At 36.8% G+C, this 21181-nt stretch overlaps 1 protein-coding gene across 9 annotated transcripts in view; it reads left to right on the forward strand.

The window, feature by feature from the left end:
- The window catches only part of Cac (cacophony), an 81368-nt gene that overhangs the window by 29436 nt on the left and 30751 nt on the right, over nucleotides 1–21181 (forward strand). For 8 of the 9 annotated variants that reach the window (XM_064127661.1, XM_064127657.1, XM_064127653.1 and 5 more), the window contains exons 3-11: nucleotides 11711–11828; nucleotides 13456–13844; nucleotides 16353–16456; nucleotides 16704–16859; nucleotides 17016–17236; nucleotides 18234–18337; nucleotides 19584–19699; nucleotides 19828–19887; nucleotides 20123–20224. In XM_064127661.1, coding sequence (XP_063983731.1) covers nucleotides 11711–11828; nucleotides 13456–13844; nucleotides 16353–16456; nucleotides 16704–16859; nucleotides 17016–17236; nucleotides 18234–18337; nucleotides 19584–19699; nucleotides 19828–19887; nucleotides 20123–20224 — 1370 coding nt within the window. Of the gene's footprint in view, nucleotides 1–11710; nucleotides 11829–13455; nucleotides 13845–15124; nucleotides 15226–16352; nucleotides 16457–16703; nucleotides 16860–17015; nucleotides 17237–18233; nucleotides 18338–19583; nucleotides 19700–19827; nucleotides 19888–20122; nucleotides 20225–21181 lie in introns of all 9 variants that reach the window. The other variant, XM_064127654.1, reaches the window with a different exon arrangement.

Consider the following 21181-nt stretch of genomic DNA (forward strand, 5'->3'; position numbering starts at 1 on the left):
AGCTAGTGTGTTTGTCTCGACTTTGAATCAATAGTAAATAGATAACATTTGATAGGACTTTTTCACGTTAAAAATTCCTCAAATCGCAATTATTTTAAATCATTCTCATTCCAGTGATACCATTAGGTCATGACAATATTTAACCCCCCGTGAATAATTACTAAAACGGCTCCATTTATTAGTTTCACACTGGCTGGTAGGCAAAAGGAGGTTAGCCACTGGGGACGACATTAATCGGCCATTACTCCGGTTTGCTTTGCGCATCGACTAGTTTTCCCAGGTCGAAACACGGCGCGTTCGAGAATTCGTCCACGTATAGAGCACAGTAAAAAGCCACGCGTGTGGTATTTGCTGCTGCCCTTTCGTGAAGGACGAACCAGGGGCTCTCATTCCTCGTTTATTTTCACTTATACTCGTTAGTTTGTAGAATTTATTTTTCATTTTCTACCGAGAATTCTCTTCCTGATATGTGCGAGTAATTGTATCTCTTAGCGGGTTGTCATCTTTGAATTCTTAATATTGAATGTGAGATTATTTAAGCCCTCATGATAATGAGTTGATATGTTGTATCTTACAAAACATTGAAAGTCCAAGTTTTTTGAATCGTTACTGAAGGCTCTTAATTATACAACACAGATAACCATTCAATATTATCGTGAAGAAAAGGTTTTCATTCACTCAACTGTGAAGCCCTTCGTTGCACATCCGCCCCTCGACTTGTAACGATTTAATAACAGATTATAACTGATCAGTGAGTGTGAAAAATATTCACTTGCATGGGGAAAACAGTGGTCCGCACGGAGCTAGATTTTTCTCCTTGAAATTTTTTCACGAATTTACAATAAAATGGACATATTCAAGTGATTAACGGTTGTTTATTAAGTAGAAAAAATCGAAATTGACCGCTAAACCACAATGGTTATAAACAATTATTTTCTTTATTGAAAATTAAATTATTTATTTTAAAAAATTAAACAATTGCAAAATAAACTCAAACACCGAACGGTAGATATTCACAACAATATTGCAATATTAATGAATAATCATATTTTTTTTGACAAATCAAAAAGTTAAATGAATAAATTTATAATTTATTATTAGTTAAAGATGAAATTTTGTAAATTGAATTTCACGTTCATTTTTTGTATCTTTTCGATTGATCCATTTGCAACTTTCAATATTATAATCAGGAAATATTTTACTCATATACATTTGAATACAAATGGTTCATTCATCATAATTCTCAAACTGTGAATGGCACATAGTATAAATTCTCGACTATTGTCCTATTAGCACTCGCATCTTCGAGAAATCCATTGTCTCATCTCTTTATCCAACATGAGGAGTGCTGAAAGGTCGAGGAGTAATGAAAGAAAATGGAAAAAGGGAATATCGGTCACACGTTGTGGTATTGTCCCGTGGGCTTTCAACAGTTTATAACGCGAGCTACATCGTTAATTAATAACATCAAGGGTAATTAGCCATGGGGTGTAGCTGTACCTGCAGCGAAAGGACGGAGCTTTATTTTCACTGAAACGAGAGGGATATCTTTTTTCTGCTGTCTGCGGTTGAAAAATTTCCTTCAGCATTTATAGCAAAAAAATCGAATACCCGAATTATATTTAATAAATAATAATAAATTGAAAAAAAAAAAAAACAAACAAATAACTTTCTTCATCCACGTGTGACTCGTCACTGCCCCATGGCTGTTTCAGCCCCAGTTGGCAAGCCTGTGTCTCGGTGTAGGTTAGGGCTGTAGAACAGCAATCGAGGGCGGCGGTTCGTCGTCGTCTATAACGGTCGAATGTAGTCGCGCGGGATCGAGGAAGTATCACGAGAGAACGACATGAATGAACGATCAATAGACATATATGTAGGTACTTCTCTTTCGGTGAATCTTCTGCTTATAATACCTCACGCATTCTCTTTTTCGCAATATGATTCGCCGTTTAGTTATTTCGTTTATTGATTAGTCGCACCTCTCTTACAACCCGGACATTTTTATCATTTCGTCTATTCCATCACTACTTGATTCAACGGATTATAATTGGATTGCTATGACATCTTCAGGGTTTCATTCGCGAATATGACAGGCTCTGACATTAGGCAATATCTTATTTGAGATAGTGACATTTTCATTTGAAAAATATGAGCTTTTAATTGGGGGAGGAGAATTTTCTATGTAAAAAAAAAACAAATGTATGAGCTCGAAAAAATAAATTAAGAAATTTAACGTGGAATGTTTTTAAAATATTGTTCCTGTTTAAAACATTACTGAATGCTCTGGACAAATTTCTGTAACCATAGTTCACCCTCCGCATGAATACGGCATTTTTTTTTCGAACACTGTGACACACATTTTGGGAACCACTGGATGTCGTAATGCGTGTATGAGCCCATCTCAGTCTCGGCGCCCACTCATGGACACGAGGGGAGGGCGACAAATAAAAGAGACTGGGAAAAATCGGGAAAAAAGATGCGAATTAAGAAATTTTTGTCAACTTTTTAAAAGGTGTTTGTGCTGGTAAAATTGTCCTTAAATGATAACGCGGATAATTTGCGTCAAAGGCCCACCTGACGGATGTATACGTTCCAGTGGAATAAATACTCAAGGGATAAAAGCGTACGCGTGGTCGTCCGCAATAGAAGACGATTCTCCGCGAAACTGAGACGGAAGCAGTTGGGGAGGAATAAGAGGAGGGTATCGCGTTGCACCGCTGGTTTGAGCCTTCTCTTCTTCCTGACATCGTCTTCCTCCTCTTTTATTTTCTATCCTATTTCCCATCTACCCCCCTCCCTCCCTTTTTTTCGCCGAAAACGTCAGTTCTCTTTGGCTACTGTTCCCGTTACTTGCGGAATCGGAAAATCGATCCCACGTAACTGGAATTCAGTACAGAAAAAGGGGGATACCGCGGGCGACTTTTGGCTCATACCACGAATTTGATTTCTTCATATTGCTTACTCTCAGCGGGTTTAATATTTTTTTATTGGCACATTCGGTGAATTTGTGGGTCGTAGCGTATTTGTTTTTTTTTTCTGATGCAACTAATAATTTTGAAGTATAAAAAAGTAGATTCTTGTTTCTGAAATTGAATATGAAAGAAAATATATTTGGATTATTCAGTAGCTTGGATAATTAAATAATTTCGCACCAATAATTTATACGAGTTTCGCATGGGACTGGAATTGACCACAATTACCGGTCAAATATCTTTGTTGAGGTTCTTAACAATTGTCTATTGGAATGCAGATTAAGTGCCCAATGATTGGCCAAGTTCCTTCCAGGGAACAATGGTGGTTGTTTCCAAACTGTACAGCTGTAACATGCGAACTTGGCTCGGGGAATTGATGGTGGAAGTGTGGCCATTGACGTTTCATCGTCGTTGTCTCATTATATTGAAACTACTGGTGTCGAATTACTCATTCAGGCTTAAACACAACTGATGATTATATAAATTTATATCGTACAATTTTCCTTTTTCGAACATTTATTAATTATCAATTGATTAATTTTTTACTTTGAACCAGAAAATTGACATCTATTGGATCTTGTATATAATAATCAACGATAAGTGATTTGATACAAGTAATGAAAAATTAAAGAAGCAAATGATTTAGTTTGTTTTTTTGTTTGTTTTTGAAAGTTAACAGCTTTGACATGAACAATGGATAATCAATTAATTTTAATTTAATATCAGTATGAAATGAAAGAATTTTCAAACATTTCTGAGCCATCAATTTAATCTGTAAAAATAATAATTTCAATGATTTATTTATCCACAAGGAATGTTTCTAAAAAATTTACCATCGAATTTTCCCGTATGCACATAATTTTTAGTTTTTTCATCAGTGCAAAGTTATTTTATCACTACAAGTTACCAGAGAATGAAGTGAATGTCAAACTCGACGTACTTCCCAATTTCCCTGGAAAACCTCACAAATATTTCCTGGAACAATGCGTGGGTCGGTAATGAATAGGGCAGATCCGGGTCAGATTTTTGCTGGAATCCATACCATTGTTTACGAAGAATTTTAATTCGACGAATTTGTATCGGTATTACTCGTCACGAATATAGTATGCCAATGAAAAACCACAGTTGATGTAATGTTTGGGAAATATACTCCGGTGGCCTGACCCTGCGATCACAACGACTACTATAAACTTGCTAAGACGGCTCGGATACGACCAGTTATCAATACAATTACAACTTGGAATCTCCAATCAACTAAAAATAAAGGAAGAAAAAATATGAAAGGGTTTTTCATGAATGACCGAATTAAAATCGAATTTGCATTAATTTTTCCATGCAAATTAATATTCAGGGGCGGAAAAATTCCAATTCACTCTCACCCGGTACCCGGTACTCGGATCAAATCATACGTGGAAATCTGGAAAACGGGTTTTCACCAGGATTAGGCAAATCACGGGAAACTAACGAGATTTATGTAGCGCTGAAGGTGATTGTAATATCTCCTTCACACTTGCACACTCTCTGCATTATCGATTTCCATGGGCCTATTTTAGTCATTGAGTTATTTCGCCTCACGCTGTTAGATTGATTAGATCCGATGGATGAAGGAATACTCAACTCATTCATTAGAACAATAACTCAATTAATTTTCTATAACTATTTACTTTCATTTATTTTTATTCCAATTTTTACATAATATTTATTTTATCTCTAAATAAAATAGAGATGAATAAAATAAAAATAACAATTATATTTTTTTATTTTATTTCTTTGAAAACATTAAATGAATAAAATTTTTATGGGCGGTGAAATGGTTGATATGAGCCTGGTGTTGACTTAATCATGACGAAGTTCCAGGCGATAGTCCTCTTAAATGAAGTATCATATCCCATAAATAACCTCTGAGAATAACCTTTGGTGCTACGCAGCAGGAAGATGGATTAAGTTATCTTAAATAATAATCAAATTCTCGAGAATAGTGGGTCTAATGAGCTCGGCGTATAACCGAAAAATATGCCGATCGATTAATTATGACGAGTTACGATAGCCTTCCACTAAATCCCAAAAGACTGATTTTTATCGATGAAGCGTGTCACGGAAATCACGCACATTGTGATACTCATAGGCTGCGGTGGAAGGGATCAGAAGAAATAACAGAATTATTTCGATTAATACGTGACAGCTGAGACATGACAATTTTCAGAATAAATTTTTTCCTCACTAAGAAATAATTACTTCATCTTAATGAATTAACTAAAGGGCTAAAATAGAGCTAGCCATTTTTTAAAAATGCTTACTGCCCCTAATTTTCATTCACATCGTTATATTCTCTATTTGCATCATATTTTTCTACACAATGTACTAGAATCCTCCAATTATGGCAAGCGCCATAAGTACCGAGTATTAATATTCAACGAACACCGGGAATATTGTCCCCCTTTCTGAAATATTCCCATGACTATAATCCCTCGGCTATCCATTAGACTGCTATACTATTCTGTCCCCTCTCCGCTCTTTAACCGACAGTTGAAAAAAAAATCCAATAACAATGAACAGGAATATTTGCCTGTATTTTTACATATACAATGGACAGTCGTAAAGTGAAAAGCCATTCCTCCACGTAAGCGCTTTATCACCATTGCGCGTGCTTGTACGTTTTAATAATCAACAGAGGGCTGTGGAGACGAATGACACTAACTCCACTGAATGAGACACTTGTATAAGCATTCTCATACTCGAGAGAAATTATAATTCATGTTCTTTAATTCCACATAAACTTTTTGACAGTGACTAGACGAATTGAAATGACCCGGCCTTGGCAGATTTTTCAACTAATATTATTAATCAATAAATTAAATGAAACTAATTTCGTTTCGCTTTATTCTTCTAATAAATTATATTTTTCAAATAATTTTCGTAAGATCCGAGTAATCCCTGAGGCAAAAACGGTCTTGAATTGATTACAATTAGCAATTAAATGATTTGTTCTTCCGGTGGCCACTGAGCAACAATGCCGTCCAATCAATCGTCACCTGAAAGCATCTGCGGAAACAAGGACGTTCGTCCCCCTGTCCTTAATAGCGCCTCATTGTCATCAACATCCAATGCCGTTGTTTCGCATCGATATACCCCTCAAGAGATGGCCAATTATTAATTTAGTTTACCACGAAACCCGACAGAATCTTATCGGACGCGTGCAGATTCTCGATAATAATAGAAGGGCTGACCCGTTGTGGCGCGGCTCTTTTGTATTGCACGCGGACTCTATTCAAGTGGCCTTGAGAATCCATGAGTATTCTTTCTGAGATATTGAGTATTTCTGGTATAACGTTTTTCCTTTAAGATTTATTTCTCAATATCGTTCGCTTCAATCTTTAATAATTGTAAAAAAACAAATCATTTTATTTAATCTATTACTGGTGGTTACATAGCATTTAAATTATTTCATTAATTCATTTATTTTTTGACTTGAAGATAACCATCGATTATCTTCCACATTTGATTTTCCATATCGAACATTGTTATCTACTTCACTAGTCAGTAAATATCGTAGCGTCAAGTGAAAAAAGTCCTCGATAATCAGCCTAAGTGGAGGGGACTTGCCGACGATTCCTCCACTTTTCTAGAATATTAAAAGTGACTAATAGCCGAGGAGATATTGAACATTCGCTACGGATATAGCTACGGATTGTCCAATAGTCAAAAAACTATTGAAAACTCTAATGATGAAAAAATCGAACGGAATAGTCGAGCGGGCTGTGGTTAACACCACTCTACCTAATACTTAATACGCGCAAGCCCACCCTTTTGAGTTGCACACGTGAGCATTTGTATGTCCAAGGTGAGACCGGCAGTCTCTACATATACATGTATAGTCAACCTCCTCCCGGCGGGTGTGTATATGGCAAGCTGTCGCTGTCGCTAGCGCTGGGTTTGGCGTTGTGCGTTGTTGTACCTCTCATACCCACCTCTTTGCCTTTGCTCGTGATACTTACGTCATTCACTAGCGCCGCCATTTTGCTGGATGACGTCACAACGAATGATAGCACCCACTGAGTCATAAACCGTTGGCCAACGGATGGGGGTGCGCGCGATCGCCATGAGAGCGACGATGAGCCAACCTCATGATCAAGGTGACACCAATTGTCGTCATAATACTCTAGTGTATTTGTTTAGAACGTTGCGATTGACTGCCATCTTTTATTGGCATTGGAGAGCGCATTTTCCAGATATCGTCAATATCTGTGGAATTTTTTTTACGGGGGAATTAGCGGGAGACAACTAAGTGCATAGACTGGATATGTCGGTCGCATAGACTCAACTGAGAATCAAATTGACTGAAAACGTTAATTTAATTTATTGTTGTAAATTAAAATACTTCTAAGAGACTAATTATTACAGTACACCTCAATTATACTGTCGCTCAGCAGAAAATAAATTTTCTTTCCATTCGCGAATCACCAAAGTCGACTTTACCGCCAACTTTACCAATTTTACGATGCAAATTTGTGGTAATGTCATCGATAAACTCGGCTAGAATTTTACTGTTGTCGGGCGAATAGTGAAAAAGTAAAACTGCATATAAAAAAAAATTGTCAACTCACGCTACCTATTGACTGAATTTCTTCCCCGGAAACAATTTCCGTCAACCAACTTTTTTTTATTCCTCGGACTGTTCTTTTCATATTTATACAATTTCCCATTATTTCCCAAAATTTAACACTTCTACGAAGTTAAGAAGCATTTCAATGAAAAATAGCACTTGGCTACTGTTATACAGAACTAGCAAAACTGACAGAGATTGAGCCGCACCGTTTTACTATGTGACCCAACCATTTGGCAATGCCAGTCGTTACCTCGTACTCCCCGAGCAATAGCTAAAACATCCCTGAAAAGATTATTCCATAAATTCCAATAACTATCATACATTGCCAGCACATGGTGGAGATAAATATTCTTTTTCACTCAAGAGACGTTATTGCTGATTTTTTAGTTTTTTAAAAAATTACTTGGCTTGTAACTTTGACGAGTAACTTATTCATTATTCTTCTAATGATTAACATTACTATACATTGAAAGAATAATTTCTCCAATTATTAAACCCCAAATGTATTCCAAAGACGTCCAACGTGAGTCGAAGTGTTCGAAACCATGAAGTGGTAATCCATGATCGATGAATAAACGTATTGAAATTGAGTATATGGCAGTTAAACTCAACTGCATGCCCAGCCCTCGGTATGGTTTGATTCCAGACCGTTAGACCTTGACCGATGCCAACGATGAATTAATTACAGCCAGAGAAGGGAGTGAGAAACGCTCTGACGATTAATTACGCAAACGCGTATTGGAATACTTCTCTTCTGCTACCTTCTACGCGGGTGTTGGTTGCTCGACTCTGGGGGAAGGTAGCCTACCCCTCTGGACTACTGTCGTTCCGCTGCCGCTGCCCCTGCCCCTGCCTTACGAGCGATCATACTCGGAGTCAGCCTGTATATGTCAGCAAATCATATTACCGGGGATCCTTGCCTCCCCGGGTGGCAGGAGTTCACGTGAAGCTTTCAATCTCATTGGAGTGACTTATAACCATCACTGAAACTGACGCCCAATTTACTCGTAATTCACTGAGTAAACAGGAAAAAAGTACTACTGTCCGCCTTTTCCCTCCCTCTCTCCCAATGAGGGAACGCAGTACGATACTTTTCACTGGATATGCGTGCAGTAGAACAAATACGTCGTCTACTTGAGCGCATTTGACAAGAGTAGGTCAATTATCCCCACATTATCTGCGGCATAATGATCAAGTTCACAGATTTTACGTGATTAACGTCGGCAAATGACTCAGCTGTATTAGTTTTTTTAACATTTCAATGAACTTATTATAAATGTATATTCGAATTTTATTGGTAAAATAGAAAAATATCAATAACTTTAGGTAATTTTACAAAATTTTTAGCCATATTCATTATTTTTTCTTGTCCTACAAACTGTTCATCAATTTGTCCTTCAATCATCCAACAATCTCTCCGATTATTACAGACTGTAAAAAAATCTCCCCTATAATTTCTTTACCATCCGCGTAATTTAAAGCCACCTTTGATATAATCCCCGAGAGCATCAGAAGGCCATAATTATATTAGCGCCTGTTGCAATGCCGGGAGATGATCGTGAAGAGAGTGGAGACCATCGTCATTCACGTTGGTCTTGAGAGGCGGAGGATAGAATAACTAATGGATCAAATTTATGAGTCATTTCCCTCTTAATTTTCATTTAAATCTGCCTCAATGACCCTTCTCATTCACGTAGTAATTGTTCTTAATTTCAACTGTCATTGACACTCCATAAAATAATTGCATTATTACGAACTATTTTCCTCTCGCAGTCAGTATATTCGATTCTTCCCATCGATAATATAAATGTGGATTTTTCAGTAAATGATCCTACTTGCTGCACCACACACAGTCCCTAGAGTTTGTATTGAGGTTAAGGTCTTTGTGCTATCGTTGTCACCCCTGTAACTAGTCACAATACACTACTGGTTTACCCATTGTCATCCAGCTATAACAACTGAAAAAGAAATCTCTTCTCGTCCTATTTAATAAATAAAAATAATTTTCATGAAAGCTCAAGGTTTTCACAATAAACTTGGTTAAAACAACTCTAGCCAACATTATTACATTAACATGCTCTCTGCAAGCTCCGTAAATGAAGCCTTCCTGCTTCCAAAAACCGCACGAATACCGCGTATTCAGCGCCAGATATGCAGACAGCCACAGACGAATGAAGCAAAAGCACTGAGAAAAGTTCGAGCTAATGAAGTCAATTAGGAAGACATGATTATACGTGTCCATGGAGGAGCCATTAGAGGGTCGCTCTTTCTCTTGTCAATAGTTCAGCTATTCTCTTCTGTTCGTTTCACTCCATCTCGGGGTGCATTCTCTTTTCGGGGACTCGAATGTCGTCACATAACCTCTTGGCCGATGCAAATTTCATTGCTGGTGTTAAAGTGCACTTGCGTGATTCGAAGCACAAAAAATTTACGCCCTCGTATGCAAGCTGAGTGTTCAATTATTTGGCCCGAGTAACAGATATAACCTACGCTCATCAATTGCATTATATATTCAGATTTTATCATTTTTCGCTTTTTGGACGGCTCAATGCCTTTTTAATTAAATGGAACATTTTTTCCAATAAGTCTGCTCTTTCCAACAAAAGTACTTGAGAAATCTTCTCCATCAAAGTCAAAAGAAAACATTGAATTTCCAAAGTTGCATAAAATCCAGTGCTTAATCAGTGGAACCGATGGAACTGAAAGCCACTTGGAATATTAAGGGCCCTGTGAGCCGATTTTCGTAATCGTCGCCGCTATACAACCCATTTATTTAACAAAGGACAGAGCCCCGTCCCCCTTCCCCTCTTGCCTCATCGTTTAAACAAAGAAGTACTTCTATCGGATAAAAATAACCCAAATTACCAGGTATGAATTACGTGAAGGATTTCAGGAATCCCACTTCTCTTGACAGGGAAAAACGTGGAGGAGAAAAAAAATGCAAATGAGTGCTAGTCAACCGAGTCCGGGGAATGAAAAATCCATAAAAAATAATACGATAATTAATTCGGCTTCTTTATGTGCTACTTTTGCATTATTATTTATTTGATTGTGTCACAAGGATTTCTTTCAGTATTTTGTAACAAGAAATATACCATGAAATTAACTAATAATTATAATATTTAATAAAATTATGAGACCTATGAGGGAAATTTTCAGTTATTGTAACAATTTTTTATATGAAATTTCAGTACAACAATTGTTTACGTTAATTCGTGAAAAAATTTTTGCAAAGAAAAACTCTCACCCTCCGTCCCTTTAATTTCCAAAATTTCTCCCCTTAATATTCTGCACATTTTATTGGGAAATAAAATCAATAAGTCCAGTTGGTGAACTATAACTAGTGGTACTTAGGATACAAGAGATGCTCGATCGTGCTCTGGCTCGTTTCTTTTTCATCGCTCTTTCATCACTTCTAGGTCGTGATGACCCCACAAGCCCAATCAACAATGTATCCATGTTCCCATTTTTTCCATTTACTCCTTCGATTTTCTAGTCTAAGGCTGGTTTTAACCACCGGGGAAGGGGGAACGGGCTAGTGCTGGAGTGAAAAAATTTATTCACACGTATTTACCGTCAATGGCAGATACATATGCCATAGATACAACAAATATGATGGCTTAGCAAAGATATTTCATTGGTATGAATTTTTTCTGCGAAAAAATCATTAATCGTATTGTGAATTTAGGCAAGGAGTTTTTTAAAATTTGTGTTTTTCAAAGAAAAATTGATCATAGTGTCCCCTTCAAATACTTCGAATGGAACAATGTGATGGAAGTATCAATGACTAATCAAAATTAATTATAATTATTGATTCTTAAATAAATGTCTGATTTATTGTCATTTTTATGGATTTCCAGGGAGTAATTAAACAGAAAACTAGTGGTCATTAATCTCATTAAATGGTAAATTTTTAATGATGAAAGTTGCAGTAATTTCAATGAACCTCCTCACCATGAAATTCACTTATCACAGTTTTATAAAAACTATAATTTTTTACAAAATCGATAGGAAGGAGAAGAAACAATAATTCTCGGAAAAAAAATTATTTTTCTATCACACACTGATTAAATTTTGTTAGTCTATAAAAATTATCCCTGTTTATATTTTATTTATTTTCTGTCAATTTCAGGTTGGCAGCAGCGCAAGAGGCGGCACAAAGAGATCCTGGATACGCGAGTCAGTACAGGAGAAGGCAGAGGTCGGCCGGACTGAGTGGTCTCGGTGACTGGGCTAGCTTTGGAGGGGAGGTAAGATAAGCAATCCAGTAACAGCACTGCGAGGATGAAAAAAAGTGATAGAAAAAAGATTGCAAAAATATCATGAATGCAAATCTATGGTTTGTGTTAATTTGCCCCCAGGTCTGACCATACAAGACATACACTACTTGATCTCTGTGTGTTCAGTATCATCCAAGGCTTGATTCCGTTTGGCGTTCGGTGTGATTCACTAATTATCTACCTAAGAAAGGTTTTTTTCTTTGCCCCTTCAACAGTTTCATTGGAATAAAACCTGAAGCGACTCAGAATGGCAAATTGCCCGCCATTAAAGGAAAATTAGTGAAATCATAAAAATCGGGGGGAAAATAAATAGTTGAAATGGTTGAAATTGAGCCAAAGGGGGTTAAAGGCCATCGAACTGACTGTCGAAATGGCCAGGAGTTTCTGTCGGATACTCAACATCCAGAATTCTTCATCGAACGGAAAGTGGCCTCGCGAAGGGTTGCGATTACGTTGAAAATCATTTGGAGTTTGGAGACGTTGGTTCGCTATTTATACGACGAGGTTGCGGGATTCAAATGCAGAAATTCATTTACTTTGCAAATTGTCGAGGGAGATTTCCAGCTGCATACACCGGAAGCCACTGAATTTTTTATTTAATTCAGTCGGGGAATGGGGATAGCTTTAACCCCGCACGTTATTGAACTTGATTTTGTTGTTTGATACTTAATTTTCAATGGGTATAGTTAATTACATGCGGTGACTTCCGTGGTTTTATCAGCTGAAGTATTAATAATGTTGTTGCATTCAAGAATTGATTTCGTAATCCATCGTTGTCGGTTAATTATTGTAAATTCACCTATCAATTCTTTTTCCCAATGAAATCATCATCTGATTTAATTCTCAATTGAAATAATCAATGCTTTCCTTAAATGAAATGGAAATATAATTATGAACGGTTTTTTTATCAAAGTTTTTAAAATGAAGGGCAAGAAGAATTGTATATTTCCCCCCCAGCACTCATGAAATTAAGTTGAATGACATTCAAGAAATTTCAAAGAGACTTTGTCAGCAAAAAAAAAAAAATTTACCGAGTTTCCTAAAAAGCTCAAAAGAACTAGGTGGCCCACTTGACGAATAATCCACCGCAGTAGCCACTCTTGTCACACATACCCCGAACTCAGGTATTTAACTTGGTGAGTTCGAGGTGCTCTGCTCGCATTCGCACCGCTCTCTTTCAAAATTAAACTCTGTGAAAACGACTTCACTCGGGTTTAGACCTACTACTATTGACTTTTCGAGTGAGCCCCACTGTTTTTTTCCCCCTCTCCTCCTTCTGTTCTCAGTCTATTTCATGGTATTCACAGGGTATCCAGCGGTGATGTAATCACATTGAATACAGAGCGGTACTAAATGAGTCCCATAAACTTACCTTGAAACAACTCGACGGCAATTTAGCCAATGCCATCTAGTTACACCGTAAACTAATGTTTAGTGTACCGATGTAGTTTAATTTGTCAAACCCATTGTCACAAATTATTAAGCGGTATTTTAGGATTGCAATTAGAATTTTTGCAATTATTGCAGATCTGAATTTTTATTGTCATATTAAAGTGTCCCAAAACATTTTAAAAAGCGAAAAACACCATTATTTCAGGGACCTGGTCTGGTGGTAATGGCGCCAGGTCGGGATCAGGGGGGTGGGGCGGCCGGCGGGGGCGCTAAAGGGCCCACGTCGCTGTTTATCCTCTCCGAGGAAAACTGCATAAGAAAACACACACGTTTTATAATCGAATGGCCGCCCTTCGAGTACGCCGTCCTTCTGACCATCATAGCAAATTGCGTTGTACTCGCCCTCGAGGAGCATCTGCCCAGATCTGACAAGACCATACTAGCCCAGAAACTCGAATCAACGGAGATTTATTTCCTTGGAATCTTCTGTGTAGAGGCGAGCCTCAAGATCCTGGCTCTTGGATTTGTTCTGCACCGTGGCTCTTACCTTCGTAACATCTGGAACATCATGGATTTTTTCGTCGTGGTGACCGGGTAAGCTCAATAATAAAACTAACACCATTTATTAAGCATTATTATTCGACACTAGTGAATTTTCCACTGAAATTTCTAATGAGTGACGCGAAAATGGGAAAGGGCCCATGATTTTTAAGGATTTCAGGGAACTTTTTATCAACATTCACATAGAAAAAAAATTTTTCTTCTCACAAATCCGTAACGAAACCTTGAAAAATTATACTACTATTACTCTCTTCTGGGCGTTTAATTAAACACCTATTAATCTTTACCACAATACCATCTACTTTTTATATTGATATTGGAAAAAAAATCGTCTTTTGCTATCAACTGCTGATGAATTGTAATTTTCCCCCCAATAACATCGATTTGTCAACTAATAACTCTGAAGAGAACCTAATTATCACGCCGTCAGCTGTGAAATTTCTAATTTATATTGGAAAAGTCAGACGGAAATTTTCAACTGTGTCTCAATGTCAACCTTTTCGTGACTGAAGACTGCAAATGATTTAATTTAAAAACTGGGAGAATTTCACGCAATAATTTATTTTGATTTATATCTATCGGGGCTAAATTGGTATTATTAAAAATAAAATTACTTGCAGCCTTCAATGTCTCTAATTTATCGAGCAATAATTTTTTTCCATAATCTGATTTTTTTTTCTGGACAAAATGCCCGAATATCATTACCTCAGACGTAGCCCTTGTCCTCTGAAACTCCGTCTTCCCTTCACTTCCATTTTGTGGTGATCATCACCCTGAGAACCGCAGCTTATAATGAAATATCAGACAAATAATCCTTCCACTTTGCATCAAAACACTTTGCTCCGGTTTTTCAACAACTGCAGAATTAAATTTGCTGTCATTTAATCAGACCCAGTGAAATTGAGTGACGAGATATTTGTGGATACGTCATGGACACGAATAGAGCCAAGAATAATTATCCAGACAGAATCACCTGCAATCGATACACAATTTTTGTGCCAGATTGAAACCAATGCCCTTTCTTAAAATTCAATTTCGCTGAATCCCAATGTAGATTTTTCGTTATCATCTTCATTTATTCATTCTCAAGTTTCAGTTAGCAAATATAACGGCGGTAGCAAAAAAATAGCAATTGAGATAGAAAAATAAAAAGCAATAGATTAAAATGAAAAAAAAATCCCCACATTTTTGTATGAAATTCCTTCGTTCGTCATCTTCTTTTGTCGATTGATTGCCTTGCGAAGCCCTCGTGTGACCCCAAAAGGCAAGAACCTAAAAATAAACAGAAAATACTAGAGTGATGCTTGGATTAGGTCGATGACTGTGTTTGCCGAAACAAATGTGGACGTCGACCTGCGTATGCTCCGTTCCTTCAGAGTTCTCAGACCGCTAAAGCTGGTATCAAAAATTCCAAGTGAGTTCGTTTCAAAGGACCATAGGAACATTAACCAGACGAGCTAGTTTAGTTCTAACTAATACAATAAATGTCTATCAGAAGTACCCAGTCATTAGTCAAATTCACAATTATTCATTGGTGAAGTTAGGTGACAACTAGTTGGAATAATCGGTGTTGTATACCATAGTCCATTATCTGAATCTGAACAACTAGACAAATCGAGTGACTAACACATTAATGTAATTGTTTACGATTCGTTGTTTAGCGTTTAACAGTCCCTAGTTAGTAATGGGTCATCAATTAGTTCAGATGAGTTGGAATTGATAGCTATCAAGAGCAGTGATCGATCACTCCTTATTTATCAAAGCCATTGAACTGTCCGTTAGTACATATTTAAAAATAAAATGTAATTTCATTGTACGTTGAGAAATATGGTGAGACGACATGCAGATAGGCAAAGTTGTCCTGGGCTCTAGAATGTCTATTTTTATTCCCACCTATTTTTAGCTCGAGTTAAACACAAATAATTTATGGGACTATATGTAAAGTTGTTACGAATACCCCATAATTCGGTGGCTCAGCTTTCTCTACTCCTGATAAAATATAATGAAACTGTCCGTCATTTCAATATGAGGAGTGATCAGGGACGATAGAATTTTTCATACTTCTGTTCTTGTTCTTTTTGCAAAGATGAATGTTATTGAAGTGGAGATTATACTTGGGGATTAGATCATCATTTACCCCGTGGCTAGGCCCAACAAGAGGTTGTAACAATAGAGCAAAGAGTACACGTATGAAGCAATGTATCCAACAGAAACTAGCTCATTAGATAGAAAAATCTTCTAGTAAGTAATAACTGATAGCAGTCATGAAGATTGCCACCTCAAATCTATTCTACTCTCGTGATTCGTGTCATATCATAGATAATAGTTATCTTGAGCTAATCACCTCTCCTCAACAATTCCTCCAATTATCCTATAGTTTTAATATATTTTTTGGTTTATAGATCTAACATTTGGTTTGTGATAAATCGCCTAGTCAATCTAGTTATAGTTATGTGTATTTAAATAGATAGAAAGAATATTATCTAGTTTTATATAGTAGTAGGTAGTAAAGTTTGGCGGGGTGGTGTGTGTTTGGGTCAGGTTCATCACGGTGTTCCCACAAGGCATTAGCCTGGATATGGATCTGCGCACGTTGCGTGCTATACGCGTGTTGCGACCGCTCAAACTTGTCTCCGGCATACCGAGTGAGTAGTGTTATAATTATTGCCAGTGTCCAAATGATATTTTAAATCAAGCTTATTTGAACGTTGACATGAGGAATGATACTTCAGTCGTACATGTATAAATTAAAGTGTGGGACAAGAGCGAATTTACAGTCAAAAAACGTTCAAGATGAAGGTGGGCTCGTTGTGAGAGTCTTGAGGGTTTTCTGAGCTATAGACAGCTTGTTTTTCACGAAAATCATGTAATTCTATCGGATTTTGTTACCAGGTCTTCAGGTGGTGCTCAAGTCTATTATCAAGGCGATGGCACCTTTGCTACAGATCGGATTGTTGGTGCTGTTTGCCATCGTGATATTCGCCATTATTGGTCTCGAGTTTTATTCGGGAACACTGCACAAAACGTGCTACAGTATAGAAGATATCAGTTAGTATATAAAATAGAGAGCCAAATTTCACTTTCAAATTTCTAAAATTTCGGTAATCTTTCAAATTTTGCCTATGTTCGCTTATTTCTCTTGTAGAAAAATACTTAATTGGATGATCTAATACCTCTAATTAATCTTTTTCCCTTTCACTACAGGTCAAATAGTTAAAGAGGGCGATGTGCCAAGTCCGTGCAACACAGACAACAAATATGAGGCACCGATGGGTTCCCACGTATGCAATCCCAACAAATCGGTATGCCTTGATCAGTGGGAGGGACCAAACAGCGGAATAACCAGCTTCGACAACATCGGCTTCGCCATGCTCACCGTCTTCCAGTGTATCACAATGGAGGGCTGGACTGCCATATTGTACTGGGTAACGGAAAAGAGATATGTTCCTCAGTGTTAAAATCTGCCATCTCGTTGCCTCTCGTATTCCTGTTACTTGCATTATTCATATTGAGAGGGCGAGGTTGCGCTGAAAGAAAAAAGATCTTTTTCTTTCGAATATATCACTTTTTCATTTTATTCAAATTTATTAATTTATCGATGTATCTCTAATTGGCTATCCAACGAAAAAATCATCTTTCTCATTGGAATTATGTGTTCTGTCTGCTCCCAATATTTGTCGCTTTATTTATGACAATTTTGCACATTAATGTCGTATTTGATCGGCTTTTACCTCATTCCAGTCTCTTTCGTTCTTACCATTTCCATTGAAATTGATGTGACGTTTTCTTTGTGTATCTAAGTGTGAAAATTAACACCCCTCCGAGTGAAGTAGTCGATGCCTCACGGCATCGATTACCTGATGAAACAATACAAAAATTTCATCGCTTATGATGAATAATCATATGATAATTCATCAATTGGACGAATCTAACACTGATGTATATATTGACTTTGCTCAGTATGACACTGTCAGTTTCAATCCTCACTGTCTTAAATGTGACCTAAAACTTCTCGAATGCCAGCTGGACAAATGCACCGAGACACTCGAGCAACGCAAACCTGCCAAAAGTTTGTTACAAAACAAACTTGAAGAAAAAAATCAGAGTAGTTCATGAACATTTGTTGAACACCACCCAACTACTATTCACATAACATTGTTGCTGTTTTTTTTTTTTTTTTTTTTGTATTACTCGAGTGTGCAAAATGTCACGGAAAAATTTTCAACCTAATGGCTCGTGTGGTCACGATAGAAAACAATTTCTCGTGATTGTACAGGCTTCTATATATTGCGTGACGATATTCAGTGTAACGAGAGTAAAAACTTTTTAACTGTATATTTATATTATCATCAATGTAAATCGATGATGTGCCAAGGCTATATGTTTAATCACTCTTGACTCTATTTATGATAAATTTTATAGACGAACGACGCTCTTGGCAGCTACTTCAACTGGGTATACTTTATACCATTGATCGTCCTTGGGTCCTTCTTTATGCTGAATCTAGTTCTCGGTGTTCTCAGCGGGTGAGTGCCACTCTTATTCTAACCAGTCACTGTCTCTTTCTCTCATTCTTAAACCTTTTAACTGTCTCTTATCCTTTAAACGTTTGCATTTCTCGAGGCCTTCCCATATCTACCCCGCGCCCCCTTGTTCAGATGAAGACGACTCAAACGATGTACCCAGAGATCCAACGACCCTCTTCAGTCGCGCGAAGCCTCGTTGACTTTGTCTACTTCCACATCGAAATTTTTTTTCATCTCAATTTCTCATCTTTTGTTTTACATTTTTTGCATTTTCTTTTTGGTTTTTTCACATTTTTATGTTATCAGGGAATTCTCTAACGAGAGAAATCGAGTCGAAAGACGTACTGCTTACAGGAAGAGAAAACATAAACTTCTGTTCACTACTGCGTTCAATGCATATCTCACGTGGATCACACAAGCAGGTTTTTTAAAATTACTTATTCGTCGGGAATTCTTAGTGGAGATGATTGTCAGCCATGTTTTGAGATGATTAATCTGAAGGGAAAAGCCTGGGTTGGAGACGAATCCAAAAGTTGGATGTCTCATATAAATTCATTTGTAAAAACAACGACAATGAATTTTCTAACCCAATATTTAGGACTTTTGCATGAAAAGCTTTTATATGATCTGGCTTTAAAATTAATAGCGACTCATTTATTTATAATAATCATGATGCGAAAAAATTTCAATCAATTCCAAAGTAAACGTATTTTTTGCAGACTGACTATATTCTAATGAATTGAAAAATCAACTTTTCACCTCCAATTGTTAAATCGAAACATTTCTCCAATCCTCCATTTTATTCGCGCCAGTTATAGCAGCCCTGTAGTCCTCTGACGCTCATGCACAAACTAATGCTGAACATTGAAAAATTTGATGAAATCATTTAGAAAGGAGTATTAATATATTTTTTTATTATTATTTATTATTTCGCAACTATTTATAATATACGTCATTCGAAAAATTACTCATCATTGTCGCTTCTTCGTCGAAACCGAGCAATATATAACCTGACTCTTTAATACAACTTGTAAATATACCATCGTAACAGCCCTCCAATACTCAATTTTACTATCAACATCACATTATTCCGCCAATGATAATTATACGCTAGTTATCCCCGCCCCGTAGTTCCATTACACTCAAGCGCCAGACTATTGCTCAACATAATTGTACTAATAAATGATGATTAGAGATGTAATTAAATCCCTTAACTGCTATCCTATCATATGTATAATGCTCGTAGAGAGTTTGCAAAGGAGAGGGAGAAAGTGGAGAAACGACAGGACTTCCTGAAGAAGCGTAGACATGCACAGCTCGAAAGAGAACTCTATGGTTACGTCGAGTGGATATGCAAAGCAGGTTAGATCAGTACTGAGCCAGTGTCGATGTACATAATATTTGTTAACAAAACAATATTTGGTGCTTTGCAACTGTTAAGCGATTCCCCTTTGCCGTGCCCTAACTGCAGCGAGTTATTATTTTTTCAGAGGAAGTCATTCTGGCGGAGGAGAGAACGTCGGAAGAGGATAAAAAGCATATAATAGAATGTAATTTTATCACTATAATATATCTTTATCGCGAGGTGTGAGAAAGTATGTTTTTAAGCCATGCGCGTATCAGTGGGAAAAGAATCCTCGTGCAGTAAAGTAGCTTTTTTTTTGCTCGTGGAGGATTTATAGTACCACTCTCCATAGGCGGGGCAAAAAAACTATTTTTCGCACTCACAATGAAAAATCTCACTTTCTTTGCACCATATTAATACAATTTTTGTTCCACCAACAGCAAGGAAGAGAGCCGAGAAAGCCAAGAAGAAAAAATTGAAAAATCTCGGAAAGAGTAAAAGCACAGACACTGAGGAGGAGGACGAGGACGATCCGGATGATGGTGAGTTGTATTTTTCCCTCGTTCACATGATTACAGAGGTTTGGATGAAATTGACAAGTATCACAAATTAGTATTAACGAATTGGCAGGGTACGTAAACTTCGTAATCCTCTTTTTAATATGAATTTATAAGGATTATAGATAAGATACAAAAGGCGATAAACACAACTCTGTAGCTTATCAGGCTAAGAGGATTCTTTCTACTTCCATTGATTTACTCATTTTTCAATATTATTGTTGATTATCACTATTGCAAATTAGAAAGAGAGGGTTCATCCCTTTAATGTTGATAAATGAATATTCTAAACACACGCTATCAGATGCTCCTCTTGTTTCAGAGCCTAAGAAAAAACTGAAAGGTAACTACTATAATCAGGAATGTCAATTACACATTAATTCGTAAAAAGTAACATGCCTATATGATGGTTTTATTATATTAACGTAAATTATTGTCGTATTTTGAGTTTATGTATAATCGTTGGAGTAAGAATATTGACATGATAACATTTAACTTAATATTGCGTAATTGTTATTAATGCTATAAATTGTGTGGAGCGAATGATGCAGGTGATAATGAGAGAATAAAATAAATACCTTTGACCCGTAACTGAAACATAGCATATTGTTGATAGATAATACTTTATTTTTTATATGCAAAGTGAATACATAACGGTAGAATCCATCAATGCCATGGAAATAATTCCAAACCAAAAAGGAAAGTCTATAATTATTTTATTATTTTTTTTTTCAAGAATTTCTAAATGGAAAGAGTTAATTTTTTTTTCTTCAATCGGTATTGCTTCTGTTCTGCTGGTACAAAAATTCATTGAATTTAAATTGTGGACAGAATACTGGTGGCTTGATTTCCCATAAAACTAACATTTCATGTGAGAACTATAAAAAAAAATACCGTTATCCCTTTTTTTTCTGGTTACCATATTTGGTATCCACCAGTAAA

This window comes from Diachasmimorpha longicaudata, chromosome 9 (genome assembly GCF_034640455.1).
Source record: "Diachasmimorpha longicaudata isolate KC_UGA_2023 chromosome 9, iyDiaLong2, whole genome shotgun sequence".
NCBI classification, from domain to species: domain Eukaryota; kingdom Metazoa; phylum Arthropoda; class Insecta; order Hymenoptera; family Braconidae; genus Diachasmimorpha; species Diachasmimorpha longicaudata.